The sequence below is a fragment of the Capsicum annuum genome, chromosome 6, assembly GCF_002878395.1.
Source record: "Capsicum annuum cultivar UCD-10X-F1 chromosome 6, UCD10Xv1.1, whole genome shotgun sequence".
In the NCBI taxonomy this organism is placed as follows: domain Eukaryota; kingdom Viridiplantae; phylum Streptophyta; class Magnoliopsida; order Solanales; family Solanaceae; genus Capsicum; species Capsicum annuum.
The window spans coordinates 208,517,927-208,538,030 of record NC_061116.1 but is presented as its reverse complement, the minus strand read 5'-3'; the positions used below and the strand labels follow the sequence as shown (position 1 = coordinate 208,538,030).

Genomic DNA, 20,104 nt, shown 5'->3' with positions numbered 1-20,104 from the left:
CTGAAAAGTTCCCAAGCCTCCGGCTGTAAACCAAATATTATACTCAGTTACTAAATAAACATGGAACAATCATCATAAATGACAATTTTCTGGAAGAACATAGTCGATCCAAGTGCTTGAGTGGTGGCCAGTATTTCCACATATATTAGTGAAGTATAATATAATTCATGAGCAAATTGCTAGAGAAACCACCAACACAACGAAAACAGGTGCTCAACTTCTACTGTATTTACTTTTATGGTGCATCTGAAAGAAAAAAACTGTCGTACCTTAAATTAACTTCTCTTAGACAATGTCCAAATATGCTCGACAAGAATGATTTGATATCTAAGACAACAAAAGCTCTTGTACATCTTTGTTCACACTTGACAATAGAAAAGAGAAAACTACTTTGAACTATTCAACTTCCTTTAACCTAGACATGATCACTTGGTTGCTTGTAGGGCTTGGTTGGCGAAAAACCTAACATCAACATCTGGGTCCTCGCTGAGTTCAACCAAACACGGTCGAATTGTGTTCTCCACAACCTGTACATAAAGATTTGTGGTTAATATTGGCAGACTCATATATTAGAAATCCAAACTCTTCCCTTTTTTATTTTCATTTTTCAATCTTTGATTTCCTCCACTCCTTGCTCTTGCCCTCGTAGAAAAACATTCCAGTGTTCAGAAGTTAATTGAATATTCAATGAACACTAGCAAGATCAGAAAGGAAAATTTGACTGGCACTGCTCTGTTTGAGTACATTTCGTTCATTTATTGATATAACTGGATGCTGATGCAACTCGTGCCTAGCAGAGTGCAAATACATTCATTAATGCATAAAACCATCATAATTTGCCTATTTTTACACTTGCGTTCAACTTAACACAACTCTCCTACTTTGTCGGCACTTGGGACTAGTTATGCAGAGTTCAAATAGGCTAGTTAACGTGGGCCCAGGTCCTCATTATACTCTATTTTACAATAATAAAGCAAATGCATGAAATACACAAATACACACACGTCAGCCTTTAAACCAATGATAAGTAAATTGATGCTTACAGATTGTCCAACTATTGGAATAACAGACTGCAACACCTTAGCCACATTGAACTTGATATTGGGTACCCTGGAATAGGCAAGTATTAGACCTGTACTGTAATAATTACCCAACAAAATGGTAAAGCATAAACATACTGAAGATTAACCTGTCTTTCGATGCAGCAACTATAACCGGCAGAAGTTTGGAGCAAGTAATTTCTGAGCCCATTACAGGGGCAAGAAGAGAAATTGCATGAAGGATGGTCATTCGGTAAAGATAATGTGGGTCATTAATCATATCCAACACCTAAAGAAAAAAAGAAATGAGCCAAGTTATTTAAAAAAGAAAACCTAACACCTCTCACCCCCAACAAAAAATAAATGAGTACGGCTCAACTAGTTGATATTGAATTCAAATAATGTCCACTAAAATTAATTGATTCCGGACAAGATATTCCACATATCGTGACTCAGCAAAGAACAGACCAAGAGATGATCTCTCCTAATAAGTGATAAAGCATGTACGGATATCAAGAATAGCAGCACTAGATACTTCTTCCTTAAAGAATAAACTGCTAAATTATCCCATCACAAACTATCAACCAGCTTATTAAAGACAACAGGAAAACCTGTGGAATTATATGCTCCATTGCCCATGTTGGACCAAATTCCTCAGCAAGACGCTTAACATTGTTTGCTGCTGCATCTCTAATAGAGTAAACCTGCAAAATGAAAAACGATAATAAGACAAGACATAAAAGAGGAATACAAGAACATTACTAAAGAGTTGCACAACATGATGCAATTGGTTTTCATTAATATCTCCTGAAAGAAGTCAGGACAGATGCACTACTAAATGACATGACAAGAAGAAATGTCAGATATGATCTCAAAGGGGGAATTGAGACCAAAGAACCAGGAAAGCAGAACTGTTCCATCAGTGCAAGTAAGTTCCATGTATCTTGATTGAACATAATTAAATCCTCCACAAGGACACCAGGAAAGGGCAAAGGGCAGCCCGTTGCACTAAGCTCCCGCTATGCGCAGGGTCTGAGGAAGGGCCCGCCCACAAGGATCTTTTGTACGCAGCCTCACCTCACATTTCTACAAGGAGCTGTTTCCAAGGCTTGAACCCGTAACCTCCTTGGTCACATGGCAGCAACTTAACTAGTTACTCCAAGGCTCCCCTTCGGTGTACTAAGCTCCCACTATGTGTAGGGTCTGAGGAAGGGCCCGACCACAAGGATCTATTATACACGGCCTCACCTTAACCCGTGACCTCAACATCAACACAGGAAATGCTATGAATTCATATCATGTGGGGCATTCTATCCAATAATGACTTTCATCCATGTGTGAGAATAACTAACATGTATATAACATCAGACCTCTTTCCAGCCGAGCCACTTAAAAGTGGTAGTCACAATAGTATTTTTTTAAAAAACAAAATGCCATGTAATATTGCTCCTTGCAACTTTACACCGTTAATGTGGTTCTCATTGTCAGGATATGCCTATTATATGACCAACATCCATTAAGATGGTCCCTGCTTTCTTCCAGAACAAATGCTTCGAGGGCAGCCCAGTGCACTAAAGCTCCCGTTATGCGCAGGGTCCGGGGAAGGGCCCGACCACAAGGGTCCATTGTACGTAGCCTTGCCTTACATTTCTGCCAGAGGCTGTATCCAAGGCTTGAACAAATGCTGCTTCTCAGAAAATACAATCTCCTAATGGCATCTCAATTGGATCTTAACTGCTACATAGAGTCCCAAGATACTTCTTCTGGAAGAGACTTTTGTAGGTAAACATTCAAACAAGAAAATATTTTAATCAAAGTTGCACCAACCAGGTGCCATCATGTACAAGTTCTTAACCAATTTAAACAATAACAAAGAGACATCTCGTGCTCCACAAAAGAAGTGTCTGGAAGTAACAAATAAGATTATCTCCATCACCCCTCGTTGAAATTCCTCTTTTTCCCCATCCATACTCCAAAACAGGCACTTGGAGATAACAGATTCTAGTAATTCATTATGCCTTTATACCACAGAACAGGCATTTGGTAAGTCAACTTAATCTAGACGTAAACTAGAATATTCACAGTTCTTTCTCTCTAAAGCATCAGCAGACAAAACAAGTAACAAAGAGCTTCATATAAACCTTATCTTTTAGCCATTGCATGCAGAGAGCACCAAGCTTGTCATCAAAAAAGCCGACCCCCAGCTGACTTGCCAATAGAGGTATGTACTCAATTATTGCAAGCCGAACCCTCCAATGTCTATCCTCAGCAAGTTCAACAATAGCTGGCAGCAGTGATTGGGAGAGCAAATCAATTCCAATTACCTGCATTGAAGCGATTTAATTTAACATAGGAGAACATGAAAAAACCTGATATATGTAAGTAGATTCAAAAGCCACCAAGGCTCAAATAAGGCAAAGTAACTTCAAATACAGAGTTATAATAATGAATTGCCGCTAACCTGGTTTACTTGATCAAGCTTACTGATAATATTCAAACGAACATCAGGAAACTCATCCTTCAGAAGAGAGAGGAAAATTGGGAGAAGCTGCTCGATAGTTGCATCCTATAATAACCAGTACAATAACATTTAACTCCTGTTAGAGATATCATTAACTAAAAATTGAACAACGCTGGGGAGAAAGTCAAGTTTATCAGGATAAGGTATTATTTTGGGTTCAAAAACAAAATTGAGAAAAATACTGTAAATGAAATTATCGAAGTCAAAAAACATAAAGACCATACTGGCTGCATGTCCGAGGCAAAAATTCTTCAGGATAAGCTGCTAAAGATGTGCGTACACAGAAATCGATAACAGACTGCTAAAATATGTTTTCAACTTTGGACTCAAGAGAAGGTAAGAAAAGTTAAAGAAGGATTAAGCAGACAGATGCACAAGAGAATGAACATGTTATACTAGGATAACAATCAGAAGCTACATGGACAGAACCTGAACTCTACTGCATCACTACAGACCATAACAAGAGAACAAGAATCCAATATTTTGGTGCACTGGCGAGGGTAATTATACCTTTCCTAAAATAGGAGCCATTCCCATGATAACTGAAGCCAAAGCAGAACGAACATGCTGGGATGAATCTGATGATAGTTCCTATGAAGAAAATGTAACTTTAGTTAAAGTTCCAAAAATCAGTAAGGGACATTTAATGATTGATACTCGAAGACAAACTAAGAAAATAAATAACATAAGGATACATCATTTGGAGAAACCAAAAGATAGGAATATGGACAATAAAATAGGAAAGGAACTTCATAAAGTTTGTACCTTTACACATGGAAGGATATGCTGGATAGCAAGCTCAGGGCTCAATATACGACAGAACTTAGTCACCTTGCCAGCAGCAGCTATGCGCACTTCAGCCTCATTATCACGAAGTAAACGAACATAGGCAGGGACCAAATCCGTCCTGATGAATTTGATGATGATCATGAGTTAGTTACACGGGAGAGACATGATAGAAAACCAAAAATAGAAAAAGAAAACAAAATCCTTTTGGTGAGTAAAAATTGTGCGATATTGATATTCACATCATGTTCAGTTCCAAGCATGAAAAAGAAAGAATAAAGATTCAGGCAACGAAAAACCACACACTTAATTTGACTAGCAAGGTTGAATTATCAAAAGTGTGCATCGCAACACAAATTACAGAGCATAAGAAATGCACAGTATCACTAATATACCTGGTAGCCTCTGGTCCGACTGCCTCACAAAGTTCATAAAGTTGATTTGCAACCATGTAACGAACACGCCAAGACTTATCCTGTTCAAATGGAAAAAGAGGTAATTAATATCAGTAACTACAGCCAGTATGCCACAATAAACTGACAAAGCAGCAATGTTTGTTTGCATGAAAGTTTAGCACTAGTTAATCACACAAATAAGCAAAAGAACCAAATTCCAAAAAGGTAAAAGAAAAGCAACATGGGGGTTATATCATCAATGTCATTTGTTGGGATTTGCTTAAGATTGAGAAAACAACAATAACTAAACGCCCTACCCCTCGCCACATCCCTAACATTCATGATTATGTAAGGGAAAAGAATGGAAAAAGGGATAAAACTTAGGGTGTGTTTGGTATGGAGGAAAATGTTTTCCTGGAAAATGTGTCTTTGGAAAAAAAGTTAATTTCTGACTTACTTTCTCATGTTTGTTTGGTAAGTGGAAAACATTTTCTCACGTTCGTTTGGTGAGTGGAAAACATTTTCTCATGTTCGTTTGGTGAGTGGAAAATATTTTATAGTGTTCAATGGATGAGAAGAAAATATTTTGGGGTATTCGATTAGTGAGTAGAGATTCATCCAACAAAAAAACATGTGGATTCATTGTTAAATGATGGTGACAGATTGGTTATAATTTTCTTTAATCTGCGGAGGTTGCAGGGCTTTACATCCTAAGGAAAAATATATGGGAGTGCTTATGGTTTGGTATCAATTCAAATCAAATTGATTATATAAACCGGCTTTATCTTATTTTGATTTGAATTCAAATTTTATAAATCATATTTGGTTTCATTTAAAACAAGCGGAATAAAACATCAATAAATTATATACGCAAAAATTATAGTTATATATAGTTATCAATAAAATTATAGTTGTATGTAAAGTGGTTTAAAATTAAATTGAAAGGGGTTTAAGTCAGCTTATTGTCCAAATTTTCATGAAAAATTATAGTTATATATATACAATACTATATTATTTTTTATAAATAAAATTAAGTACTTGTACACTTTTTCATGAAAATTTGGACAATAAGGTGACTTAAACCCCTTTCAATTTACTTTTAAACCACTTTACATACAAGAAAAGTCTGGTGTCTTGGTGGGGGGGATTGGGTTATATGTGTGGGTGTGGGAATCACGGGCCTCCAGCGCCAATTGGTTTTAATAATCCATGTTTCTGATTTTCTTTGGAAAATGACTTACCATGCTTCATTTGGGAAGTCATTGTCTCCCAATTTTAGGAAAATAAGTTGATTTAGAAAATATTTTCCCAAAATTTAGTGCAACCAAAACTTAGTTCAGCAATTCGGCTCATAATGAAGAAACAGGATTTATTGGGGATTTTCCAGCCTATGCATCCATATGCATAGGATGTATTGGGCATTTTCCAGCCTATACATCCATATGCATAGGATTTATTCGGCATTTTCCAGCCTACAGATCCATATGCATGTACTTTCAGCTCATGCTAAAAATTTAAGCTTCACTTTACCTATAGTGGGGGAAATGTGCAACAGCAAAAGAACAGCCAGAAAAATCGCCTAATACCTCGTCAAACTTAAAAGTACCAGGACTGAGCATAGATACACTCACAAGTAACAACCGAAATACAGTAGTGATGTAACTATAAGCTATCTAGATGGGTCATATGCAGAAGTCTTCATAAAACCACATTTGAGCAAACAAAAATAGCTAATGTAAAGCTCAGTAGGCCAACCTGCGCAAAACTAACTATGACAGGAAGAATTTGTGCTACACAGTCTTTAGGCTCCAGCAGCTTCCCCAAAGCAGCACAATCCTCAACAGCCAATAAACGGACAGAATCTTGATCTGAACAGAACCAATTCCTCCTTAGTCACACTTATACGAATTAAGTAAACCAAATAGAGCTCAACAATAACATCATCTATTAGCCACTAATAAAATACTAGCATGGTCAACAGAAAAAGAACAATTCTTTTAAAAAAGCACACATCAGGCTAGTCCTTGACAAATAGAAATTAATCAACCTTTAGGTTTCTACAAAAAGAGGAGGGGAAAAAAGATACTGTTGAAGCTTCCACAATTTCATATGGCTCGGGTACAACAACCTTTAGACATGGTTGATTAAGGATAGCTTAAATCTTAAGCAAGGTTTAATGTACCCCCACACTCATGAACTGATACATTAAGACAAAGTGAAATAGTCCAAGTAATACAGACAATGAAAATGGTTCACTAACTCAGAAGAGTGTATGCACTCAAATCTAAGGTACAACTCGAAGATGTACCTAGATTATGCACACACAAAAAAAGAACCTCAGTCAGAGACATTTTTGAGAAAAGGTATATTTTATTAAAATAAAAGAGCACCAAATACATGCTGTATTTTAAGTGACTTTCACCTTTTTTGCATGTTCATTGCACTGTGGAACAAAGACAGGTATACCGACACTAATTTTTATCATTCTTCCGGATACTTCTCCCATACCTAGATATTATTCTGAGTTACACTACTAGAGGCAACAGAAAATGAAAAAAGTAAAATAAAATGAACTCTAATTTACTCGTAAATGACAATTCACTGAAACTTAATCTTTGTGCAATTGTCAATAGTGAACCAAGGGCGTCTTTAGAGTATACTGAATCAGTATAGCTATCCTTCTACTGACACAGCAGCTGAATTTGAATTAGTATCAAAAGTAAGTACTATTTAATTTTTTTTCCTTTACTAGTTGATGTAAAATCATCCTCCATTCAATAGAAAAATCTTTCAATTCAACGAAAGAGATTCTCATATTCCACAATTTAAGTAGATGCGAGATATAGAAATTCTCTTTTCGTAGTTGTGGAAGCCATTTTGTTATTGGAATCCTTTTTTAAAAGGAGAAGTTAATGATCGAGTAAGAAATAGTAGTAATAGATCTGGATCATACCAGATGAAAGATAAATTAGAATATTTGAAATATGTGTGATGCATTGTTGTGGATCTCGATCCAAAGATTCTTTCTTGATCTAGCTACAAGGATGGGGAAGTATGGAAAGATAAAATACGGAGCTAATAGAAATTACTAGTTTTAGAATCTAGTTGGACAATAAAGATTTTTTCAACCGATTGTGTGATAATTTTTTTCTTCTTCTCCATCATTCAAGATATTACGTTCAGTAATATATTACTGAATCTACTGAGTTAAACTTAAATTAAAGTGAAAATAAAAAGTTTTATAAGGTAATTGTTCGGTTTAAAATCAAAAATGGATAAAATACAATTCAACAGAATCTAAGAAATCATATTTATAAGATAACAGTATATTGAGCAGCCAAATTGGTAGGACCAATCCTCGGATCAAAGCAAAGCCAATTTGGAAATGCTTATTGAAAAATAATTCTCAAAATTTATAGTTAACTAGTTATCCCCAGACACTAGGTTAACATAAAGAGAACCTTTAAGAGCCAAAAAGAATTGGCAAGAGATGCTCATTATTCAAGGACTTCAGGGTCAAGAAGGTTTCTGCTCTAACAAAGACCAGCTTCAAAAATCAAAGTGCTTCATTCCAAAGAAAAGTAAATACAAAGAGCACATAATGAAAACACCATACCATCCTGTGTCAGGGTCTCAAACATTGACATGATGTCAGTCTTCAAATAGGGTTGTTCAATAGTCGCAGCAAACTTTCCAAGATTTGTAGCAGCTGCTCTCCTCACCATAGGCATATCATCTTGGCAAAGTTGGCTATAGATGGTTCTCAGTTCATTCTTTACTGGCTCTGGAGCACTAGGATATGCTATGTGAAACAATCCACAGGACGAAACTCGAGCAGTAAACCACTCTCCAGCAGCCAGTCTCTGGTTACAAGTAACCATGGAGATGTTACACTATGTATCAAAGGATCAATTTTGAATGATCATGTCTATGATACAAGTATTGGGATATTAACATGCACAATAAATTCACCAACCAATGAAGGAAATAGCATATGAAACACAAGTAGTAATACTCTTGTCTGGACTTGGCTTATATTTCAGGTGTCCAAAGATCTAAAACTAACACAGAAACACACACACCATCTATATTTAAGTAAAGGTGATATCTTCAAAAAAATACATAAGCTCCCGTTTTATGTGACCTTTTTTTTGGGGATAAGACAAAATGGGAAACTTTTTACTGGTGGTATATTATCTATTCCCATATATATATTTTTTGAAACTCTTATCTATTGCCAGAATTAACATTCCATCAAGTAACATACATCGTAGTTTTTAACAACACGCAATATTCTCCTACTCATAACCAATTCAACCTATTCTAAGGGACAGTGCATTCCAAGTACAGTAATCAATTTATACTTCTCCTAAAATTCTGTAGCCCATCAGAGTAGAATACCCTGAAGGGCCTCTTCAGAAGATCACAAAAACATTACAAGGTCTCTCCTTCTGACTCATGTAATAAACCGTGAACCTTTATTTCTTTCTACGGTCTTTGCAATATTCAATGTGAGACAGAGCACAAAATACCAAGAAAGACATTAGCTCAGCATTTATCTAGGCATCCGCTGACTGGACAGAGAATATGTGTTTCTGGTTTTTTTTCTGTATTATTTAAACTTTTTTCTTTTTTGAAAAAGGTAAGGTATGTATTCTTTATTAAACTAATGATCATCAGCAACTAGCATATTGAAGTTGCAGCAGCCTTAATCTAAGGTCTCAAGCACAAAATACCAACCAAGAAGAAGAAAAGTAATGACATTATTGTACAGCAGGCATACCTATACAGCTATACTAGACGATCCGAGTTCTCAATCTTAAAGAGGTGCTAGAGCTATATAACATACATAGAAATAAAGTCGAGCAGCATTTTAAAGATATTAAGACGATAAACAAACCTTCACAAGAGGAATAAATGATTCCACCAAGTCCGATTCCTTCATTTGAGACCCAATTCTGCATAATGACTCAACTGCCTTTTCCCTAACACAAGTCTCTTCAACACTACAAAGACCTTCCAAGGGTGGAAGCAATACACGTGCATGTTCAACCCCTCCTACATATGGAATAAACATGCCCAACTCTTCGGCCATTGCAAGAAGGACCTCATCATCGTCATCATTGTTCTCACTTAGAAATGGAATCAACTCTTTCCGAGTTCTCTCCTCACCAAGAGCACGGGCTATGGTAGACAATCGCCGGATTGAATTCAATCTAAGCTGGATGTCTTCGTTCTTCAACTCATCAATCAAAACCGCAATAGGATACAATGGCTCATCAATTGCTGACATGGTTTCTCGCAATGTGAAAATATCAATCTACATATATTCATGAAAACTCAAATTATTTAACTGTACAAGAACAACAGATATTTTGAAAGATCGATAGATGGGAATTCATTGTTTTATTATTTATTAATAGAAGCTATTAGTAAATGAATTCTAGTGTCCATTGTCTTAGAGTAAGTGGGCGGAGAAATATTCACTCACATCAGTAAGGAGTAAATTGCAAAAGAAAGAGAAAAAAAAAAAAAAATTAACTGATGTCTGACACAATTTAACATTAACCAATCTTGTGACTATAATAATAACAACAACATACCCTGTGTAGTCCGACAAGTGGGGTCTTAGGAAGGGTAGAATGTACGCAATCCTTACCCCTGCCTTTATGGGATAGAGAGGTTGAGGAGGAGCTACTGCCTGCCTTCTAATTTGTTTGAACAGAAAAGAAACATATCCAATGAGTCCGTCTGTTTTGCAAACCCTACTACATCTGCCTCTATGATATTTACAATATTCCATATGTTTCGGATATAGCATTTTTTTTACTGAATGAAATCCCAATTTGACACCTGAGATTAAGGAGTAAATACTTCCACAGGTGCATAATCTATTTTTTAGTTAAATACTTTACAAGATGTTTTTTAATATTTTCCGCATTCAGTTCCACACTGGGCAGCTCTTTCGCTCTATAGGGACGGGATGAGGCATAGCACAATTCTTATTGGAAGACTGAGGAAGTTGCTTTTCTGGGCGACTGATCCTGCCATAATGTACATTAGCAAATCTAATGTGCGTACAACCCTGGCCCGATGAGAAAAGGGTTGAACTCATACTTCCCTTAACCTAATCTACTTGGATCCCGGATTCCATTCCGGTTAACCCTAGCAATCTTGTGCCTATAAATCTGTTTCCAAATTTGATATCTCATGTCTGATGTCTCATTTTGTGTTCTTAATTGCTTGACAACTCGAAAGTTCTCTTTTTTATCTCCATAATAAAATCCTTTTTAAAAGTTACAAACAAAAAAACTACTCACTTATAACAAATCATCAGTATAACAAATATTACTCACTTATAAATTACATACATGAAATTAGATTTGCATTAAGAATGGAGTGATCTGATCAAATTAACTCCTCAAACCGGCAACAAAAATCCAAAATCGGTCATATTACTGATCTTCCGCATTTTTCACTCTTAACTTGTAATTAATGCGCATAATTAATATCATTAACTAGTCCAAAACATAAAATAAACGCGCAAATTAAAGAAGCAGTTTTTCAAATAAAATAAAAACTTGGATAGCGTAAACCTAAATTCAAACAGATTCTAAACGACTGTAAATTGTACAGCTTATAGATTGAGTGAAAACTTGAACCTCGAGATACAAAAATAAAAAATGACATCGAAAGAAGGTTCTAGAAAACTGAGATATCATATGTGTATGTGGGGTGCGTGGGTGTGAGGGGGTGAGGGTGGGGCAGATTCATACCTGAGGAATGAAAGTAGCAGAAATTGATGAGCAAAAGAGACTGATCTATAAACGGCGAAGATGGCAAGGATCTGCTAATTCCGATGCTTTTTCTCTTCTGTTTTTACCTTTTATTGCCATTATTTTGGACTCTTTATATATATTTTTTATATATTTTCTTTCCCTTTCTTTTTATTTATTTAATTACGTATTATAAATAATAACTCATGTTAAAATAAACTTTTAGAAAAAATAAGGGAAGAGGTATCGTTTCCACCTCAAATTATATCCGAAAAGTCTAAGTCATACCTAATTGGAGTGACCTAATACACACCTAAACTACTTAAAAGTGCAATTTTTTACACCCTATATCTAACGTGGAAAAAACATAATTATTTAATTAAAAAAAGGCGCATCTAAAATTAAAAATAACAAGAAAAAAAAAAGTTACAACTGAAAATTCCAATTCCAATTCATCTTCTTCTTCTCCAAAATCAAAAATCTCAAACTGAAAAAAAAAATCCAAATTCAAAACATCCATCTCCTTCTTCTTCTTCTCCAAAATCAAAAATTCTCAAACTGAAAGAAAGATCCAAATTCAAAACATCAATCTTCTTATTCTTCTCCAAATTCAAAAATCCCAACCATCCATCTTCTTCTTCTTCTCCAAATTCAAAAATTCTCAAATTAAACTGAAAATTTCAATTTCAACTACAAGTTGCTAATGAATTTCGAAAGATTAACAATGGGTGAAATTCCTCCTTTTTCTTCTTCCCCCAATTCAATTCAACCATCGACAAGTAGTTGTACAAGCGTTTCACTTACCTTGGTCCAACAACTTCACTAACTAATAATAGCCCTCACGTAGAAGGCAGGCCAAAAGATTTGGTGACAATGAAAACAATTGGAACGGATAGAATGGCAAATAGGAGGAAGAAATGAGAAAAATACTGGGAGTATTAGGCAGAAAAGACCAAGAAGAGTATCCTAGGCTGGGGGAGAAGGCCTTGAAATTGAACAAATTTTTAGCCATGTCCGATCTTTTGCTCACAAGCCTAGCAGCAATTGGTTCTACATTGTCAAGTCATTCTTCTCATGGATCTTGGGCAGCCATGATAGGAATTGTTGGTGGCGCATTGGCAAGTGTAGTTAACACAATAGAATATGGTAGGCAAGTTGGAATGGAGAGAAGAGAAAATGGTGAAGTGTTTGGGCATTGAAGAAGAAGAAAAAGGATTTAAATTAAAAAGAAAAAGAAGAATTTATGAAAATAATAAATTTATTATTTTTTCGGATGATGCTGACGTGGTGCTGATATGGCGCTGATGTGGCAGCGCGTGTAAAACACCACACCACATGCAAGTGGTGTAATGCCTGATAAGGTGTAAAAAGTATCACTTTTTTTATAGTTAAAATGTGTGATAAGTCACTAGTATAGTAAGGCCTCATTTGTTTGTGCCTAATGAAGATTTGAATCTGAATAGTTTAGACGTCCCACTATCAAGTATATTTGTCTTTTAATAAGATTTTAGTTCTTAATAGGTGTCATTTAGATCTAGAATCAAGTCTTAATATCATTAAGAATTATTTTTGTATTTGATAATATTCACCATCACTCCATAATCACCAGGCATCACCACTAACCACCATTGTCGCCACCACCCACCAGCACCAACCCTCAACCACCTTCATTATTACAATCATCATTGCTACCAATTCCTAGTGTCAGCCGCTACCATATCTATTGTTACACCTTCAACATGATGGTAGCTTGGTTAGGAATTCACATGATCAATTTAGCTAAGCTCAAATGGTTCAGGTTAAACTTATATTTGCTTGAGGTCGGTCTAGCAGCATGGGTATGTCAGCAGGGCATTACACGTGTTGGTAGGGTATGGCAAAACCTTGGCAGTGGTATAGCTAAGGCATGACAAAGGTTGATAACTTAAAGCAAATCAAGGCTAAGACTGATTTAAGCTAAGGCAAGTCATGTTATGGAGACGCGGCTAAGACAAGACAAGTTGGGTTAGATGTGGCTGGAACAAGGCAGCTTGGGTGCTGATATGGCAGTGAATGGACGGGTGCACAGACGCTCAGGACCCTAGTGCAAAATTGACATGAGTGTTGTCAAGGATGTGCTGGCACTAGGCGCATATTTTGCATACGATAGCAATTGGGCTCTTACAACGGCATTGGACATGTGGCAAAGCTTTGTTGTTGATGGAATTTCAATGTTGTATCCGAATTTTAATTATCTTATCAATTGGGATGTCAACTGAATTAGGATAAGATCATGTGCTGGACATATGACTGGCATGTGACAGAAATCATGGCCTATAGGCATAACAGGATGTCTCGAGGGAAGACTTGGTTGTTTGCTAGATTTTTGTAAGACTGTTTTGTGTGCTTTTTTGTGGCGCGAGTTAAATACAAAATTAAAAATTTGACCCTGTATATGTTTGTGTCATTTTATTCGTAATTCTAGGCAAACTAAATGTTGAGCGAAAAAGTAAAGGACTGAAGTCATAGTATGTGTGACTGTCGAAGTGGATGCAACAAACAAGTTGACCCTTTGTCACATATCACCTCTATTGCTCTCATTGTATCCACCGCCACCGCCACCGCCACCGCCACCACCATCATCAACCATCACCAGTCAATTTCTACTATCAACCAACTTATCTATCATAACTAGCACCATCGCTAACTATCACTAACACATCATCAACCTCCACATATTCTTCGGCCATCATCGCCACAAGGGTTACCACCTCTACCACCACTATCAACCACTACTATTGCTACAGTCTATCTCTACTAATAATCATCTCCACCATCACAACTAAAAGAGTCTCCAATTACCATCAACATATCGTCAATCATATCCATACTTTTTCTCGGCCGTCACAATCAACATCTTCAACTATTAACATCAATCCACGTCACATCACAACCACCACAATCACTACCAATCGCCACCCTCCTAACAGCTACTGCGATATCAACTATCTCTACCATCACAACTATCACCACCAACATTACGAGTCACTAACTTTAAACATTACCATCACCACCATTATTAACAAACCAGCTTCACTATCACTAACAAACATAAATACTTTTTTTATAAATCAAACAACAATTTATTATATTAAATTAAATATTTTTTAACATTTAATTAATTTTGTATTTGCATTATATTTTTATTATATTTAAAAATAAATAAATTTTACATATTCAAATGTTGAAAAATAAGCAATAATAATCATTCTGAATCTTAATAAAAAATAAATACAACCTACATATATTACATGGTCTAGTTTATCGCACGAAGTTTACGTGCAGTTTACATTTCAATAACATCTATATATGTTTCTTAATCGAGCTAGCTAGCTCATCGCACGAGGTTTATCTAGTGCAATTTATATTTATAACGACATTGCTGAAATTTTTTAACGCGGCTCATACTTTAATAACATATGCGTACGTTTCTCACTCGAACTTGTCACATAAGTAGTATTAATTAATATTGTCGATATTGTTGCCAATTATTGCCTAGAGGATATCCAAAAAGTAGCGGCAGCATATTACTATAAATTTATATGATTTAAGGTTTACTGTAAAATTAGGAAATACGGCAAGTATTTACCAATGCGAGGATTTATTAATTAGTAAGCATCAGATAGTGTTACCTAATTGTTTTACCATTGCTTATCCTATAAATCATTACAAAATACTTGTTATTCTTAACAAAAATAAATATTTCATACGTAATATTTATCATTATAGAAAAAGAAAAGAATTAAAAATAACCCTCTACTTTAGTATATTGGTTAAATTTATCCATTCGTTATATTGTGAGGTTAATTATACCCCTACCGTTATACTATAAAGCAAATTATACCCTTGTTATTATGAAAGTTAACAAGATTACCCTTGAATTAGATGAATTTCCTCAAATTCAAAAAAATTATCCAATTTCCCTTAGTTACCCATTTTTTCAATTTAACCCGACCCATTACCACCTAAACTCAAACAAAATATACCCGAAATACACTCTCCCTCCCAAATTGTTCCTTCTCTTTCACGAACAGAAGCTTGGGTCTCAAGCCTGCTGCTCCAGCAAACCATCACCGATGAATAATTGCTCTCATTCCGTCTCCCCCTTGATTTTATTTCCATTCAAGTAATCACGAAGTGCTTCATTTCCATAAACATTTGATAGATACCAAACAAAGCATGGCCCGTGTCAGCACGGGCCCAACATTAAGATATTTTGATTATGTACGATAAGTTAGATTGATGTCAATGTGAATTATAAAACATGAATATACAAAACATATTAATTACTTGATGGTATTTTTGAAGGAGCCAAATTATTTCACAAGATAATCATGTATAACTTAGTTATATAAATAACACAATTCTATGCATTTTGAAGTTTAGATCTTTAATCATATGACTGAAATTTGTTACATTAAGTATAAATATGAGGTTAAAATTGATACATAAGACTTGATATCTGTTGTATAAAATGGAGAATAATTATTGAAAAAAATAAATGGTTATCTAGTCATGACATATTACATCACATGTGGGTTAGTAACTAATAGGTTAAAATTGCATTGTATTCCCCAACTAAGCTGACATAAACATCTTTTGCTCTCATTTCTCTTTTTTTATTTGTCAACTTATTCTTTGAAGTTAAAATTAAATTAATATTTTAAATTTAAATTTCAAGTGTTTTGAAAATTATATATATATAAAAAAAACTATAAGTTACCACTTGTCATATTAATTTAAGTTATTTGACTTTGAGAACACAATAAAACACACTTCTGTAAATATTTTTATCGAACTTTACTTTTGTATATGTTCTTTCCATTGAAACGTAGAAGCCATTTGTTAGAGTGTATAAAAATAATTTTGAATAGAATGTATTAGTAATGTTTGCATTATTAATGTTTGTATTAGTAATGCTGGTATTATTTATACTAATATTATTTCTTATACACCATTCGATGTGTTGTATTAGAACTTATTTTTTTCAATCTTGATATATTTAAACAAAAGTTTTTTTAAAAGAAGAATGCACATACATTCTCAAATTCATCCGGAATTTAGCACGAGTTCAATATATGTTATTTTTGTCTCAATTTATATGAAACAAATAGAACTTAGATAATCAATCATACTTTTAATATGTATTTAGATAATTTAAGTTGTTAACTACTATAATTTATAATATTTTTTATTTAATTTTCAAATAACATACATTACTTTTCTTGTCCAAACTTTTGTAGTATTGATAGTCAATTATATTTGTAAAATAATTTAAGTTTTAAATTTTTGTGATTTATAATACTTTTCTTCTATTATAATTAAGTGACACTAATATAATTTCAAGAGTCAATCGAATATTTTATATTTTTTTAAAAAAATTAAGTTGTTAATTATTGTGATTAATAATTTTTTTACATATATTTTTTTTGAAATATATAAAAAATTAAATTATTTTTAGATATTTTAAGTTGTTAACTATTGTAATTTATAATACTTTTTATGTAATTTTTGAATAATATATGTTACTCTCCTTGTCCAGAGTTTTGTGTCGTTGATAGCCAATTATATTTTTAGATAATTTAAATTTTTAATTATTATGCTTTATAATATTTCTTCTGTTCAAATTTAAGTGACACAATACGTATATGGTCATAATAATTAATTAGGGGGTAATATAGTAAAATCACAATTGAGCAGCAAAGCATAAATGTCTTAAATGACTTACAACGACTAATTAGAAGTGACATAGCAAAATTACTATAAAAATACCCGTGAAAAAAAAATTAAGTAGATCTCATATAAGACGTCAAGTTAATTTAAAAAATCAGAGTTAATTTGTCATTTTTATATCTATTTGACCTTTTTTATTAAATATTATTAATTTTTTAATACTTAAATGACTTATAATAATTAATTAAGAGTAATATTTAGTAAAACTATGATTGAAGTAGCTGAAGCAGATATGTCGTAAATGTCTATTTTTTAATTAAATATTATTAATTTTTTAATACATAAATGACTTATAATAATTACTTAGGGGTGATATAGAAAAATCATGATTGAGGCAGCTGAAGCAGACATGACATAAATATTTATTTTATTTTATTTTAATTAAATATTATTGATTTTTTAATACATAAATGACTTATAATAATTAATTAGGGATGATATAATAAAATCACGGATTGAATATTATTAACTTTTCAATATATAAGTAACTTATAATAATTAATTAGAGGAGATATAGTAAAATTATGATTGAAGCATACATGTCATAAATACCTATTTTATTTTTTAATATTAACTTTTAATATATAAATTGCTTATAATAATTAATCGGGGTGATATAGGAATGTTGGTGATTTTTTAAAAATCAAGAAACACTAATTATTAGATTTATTTAGTTAAAATCATAATTCCGTAGATTTTAAATAAATTGAGAAAAATATCAAATTAACCAAATAAGTTATATAAGTAAAATATATTTTATATATTAAGTTTTTTAAAAATGAAATATTAAAATTTTTGCTTTGAGTTTGAGGTGATTAAAATAACTACAATCCAACAAATAATTAATGCTCAAAGTTTTAATTAAAAAATCAATTAACTTGTAGGAATAGTATGCTTAATTCAATACGGATAATATGATTTGCATAGACAAAAATAACCAATTATTATTATTTCGTAACAAATTATGTTTAACCTTATATAAGTAAAATCTTGTTAGGTATTTTTCTTTAGTTTCTTTTTGTTGGTATATATTGACTTGACACAAATTTTTAAAAAATGTTTATTAAAAAAATATTTTACTAAATTAGCTTTAATAATTTTACATTAAAAATTTAAATTAGGCAAACTTGTATTTCATGAAACAAATAAGGAAGAAAGCAAATTATATGTTTGACATGAAATGTAAATAAAGAATAAAATATATTTAATTATATTTATCATATTAATTATTACAATAAATTATTATCTTGTTAATCAATTTACTTAAATATAATATCTTTCAAACAATTTTATATAACCTAAATAAAAGTAGAATGTAAATACTCACCTTCATCGTAAATAAAATTTTTATAGAATAATTATATCTTTTAAAAAGAAAAGATAAATAAAAACAAAAAATAGATGATAGATAGAGGGCCCACATGTGGAAAAGAGTGCAAGCCTAGAGAGCCACCTGTAGTGGCATTGTCTGTAATTAATTAGAAAAGAAAGAACTTTGTTTTAAAACATTTGGTAGGTCCACCAAAAGAAACACAAAAGATTTTCAATCTGAGCTTATAATTTTCTTTAAAGACCTTAATACCCTTAACTTTGAATTTAATATCAAATAAAAGACATGTTGAAACCGCTCTTTCAAATATATAGAAGAAAGATAAGATATAAAGGAATATGTTCATCAACTTTTTCCCAATTATTTCTCCATGTCTCGCCTTGTATTATATTTTCTTGTTTCTTCTTAAAGGCAATTTTTAATGGATAATCACGGCAAGATACATATGGTGCAAATCATATTCGATGCTGATAGCATTCAATCGATGTAAATGAGACACTAATCTTGCAAAAACTCTCTCTAAAACATTTACGACCAACCTTCTTAGTAAAAAACAAAAGGATTGAAATTACTAATGTTTCCAGAATATTTCATTTCATTGATTAATATATTTAGGAAATTGACACTTGGCAATTTGTGCAAAACTTTTTTAAAATTCAAGTCGAAAACTTAACACTTTTATTATGGGTTCATGGTCAAGGGATAAGATAAAGAATGTGATAAAAATATATTGAGGCAAACAATTAGCGTAGAGCTTTAAATATCATTGTTTTAAAAAATTATTGTGCAGATTCGAAAAAAATTAGTTGTCAATACTTGAAAGTTGGACGAAGAAGAATTGCTTTGACCATACCTTTTTAAGTTAAGCTATTCAGTTAATTTACATAGATAAGTATTGTTGGTTAAATTGAAAAAAAAAAGAGTAATTTAAAGGAAATTAGGTAAATTTTTTAATTTAGGGGAGTCCATCCAATTCAAGGGTAATCTTGTTAACTTTCATAATGGCAGGGGTAAAATTGATCCTATAATATAACGGTAGGGATATAATTGACCCCATAATATAACGAAGGACAAATTTAACCAATATAATTAAGTAGAGGAGTATTTTTTACCCTTTTTTCTTGTAGAAAACCGCAATATGATTGATTGTTTATTTGCACTTTTATCCTTAGTCATAAAGCGAAGAGATTAATATGATGAAAAAGAGAAAATTATTGAAGTTAACTTGTTTTCACATCCCCCCTTGAGCTTTTCTTTTCGATATAATAGAAAAGTTGGTTTCGACATGGGGTGTAGTTGTCAATAAAATTTCAAGTAAGAGTATTTTAGTCATTACACTCCCTAAAGATATTACTCATCTAAGCTACGTGTCTTTAACTTTTGCTTCTGAATATGACACGTAGCAAGGCATTAACTTTGTGTCAATCTGTTCTCTTTCTAAGAATATCCAAAGTATTCATGGTCTATCTATTCTCTGGAGTAAA

At 33.0% G+C, this 20,104-nt stretch overlaps 1 protein-coding gene across 1 annotated transcript; it reads right to left on the bottom strand.

Moving 5' to 3' along the window:
• Positions 1 to 247: 247 nt before the first annotated feature.
• On the bottom strand, positions 248 to 11,681 carry LOC107855417 (serine/threonine-protein phosphatase 2A 65 kDa regulatory subunit A beta isoform). The gene is made up of 13 exons (XM_016700428.2): positions 11,519 to 11,681; positions 9,643 to 10,062; positions 8,359 to 8,605; positions 6,498 to 6,610; positions 4,743 to 4,822; positions 4,327 to 4,468; positions 4,072 to 4,152; positions 3,502 to 3,606; positions 3,182 to 3,364; positions 1,652 to 1,744; positions 1,190 to 1,329; positions 1,044 to 1,110; positions 248 to 527 (listed from the first exon to the last, which is right to left on the bottom strand). The coding sequence occupies exons 2-13, from the start codon at positions 10,033 to 10,035 to the stop codon at positions 426 to 428; spliced, it is 1,746 nt and encodes a 581-aa protein (XP_016555914.1). The 5' UTR covers positions 10,036 to 10,062; positions 11,519 to 11,681; the 3' UTR covers positions 248 to 425.
• Positions 11,682 to 20,104: the final 8,423 nt, after the last annotated feature.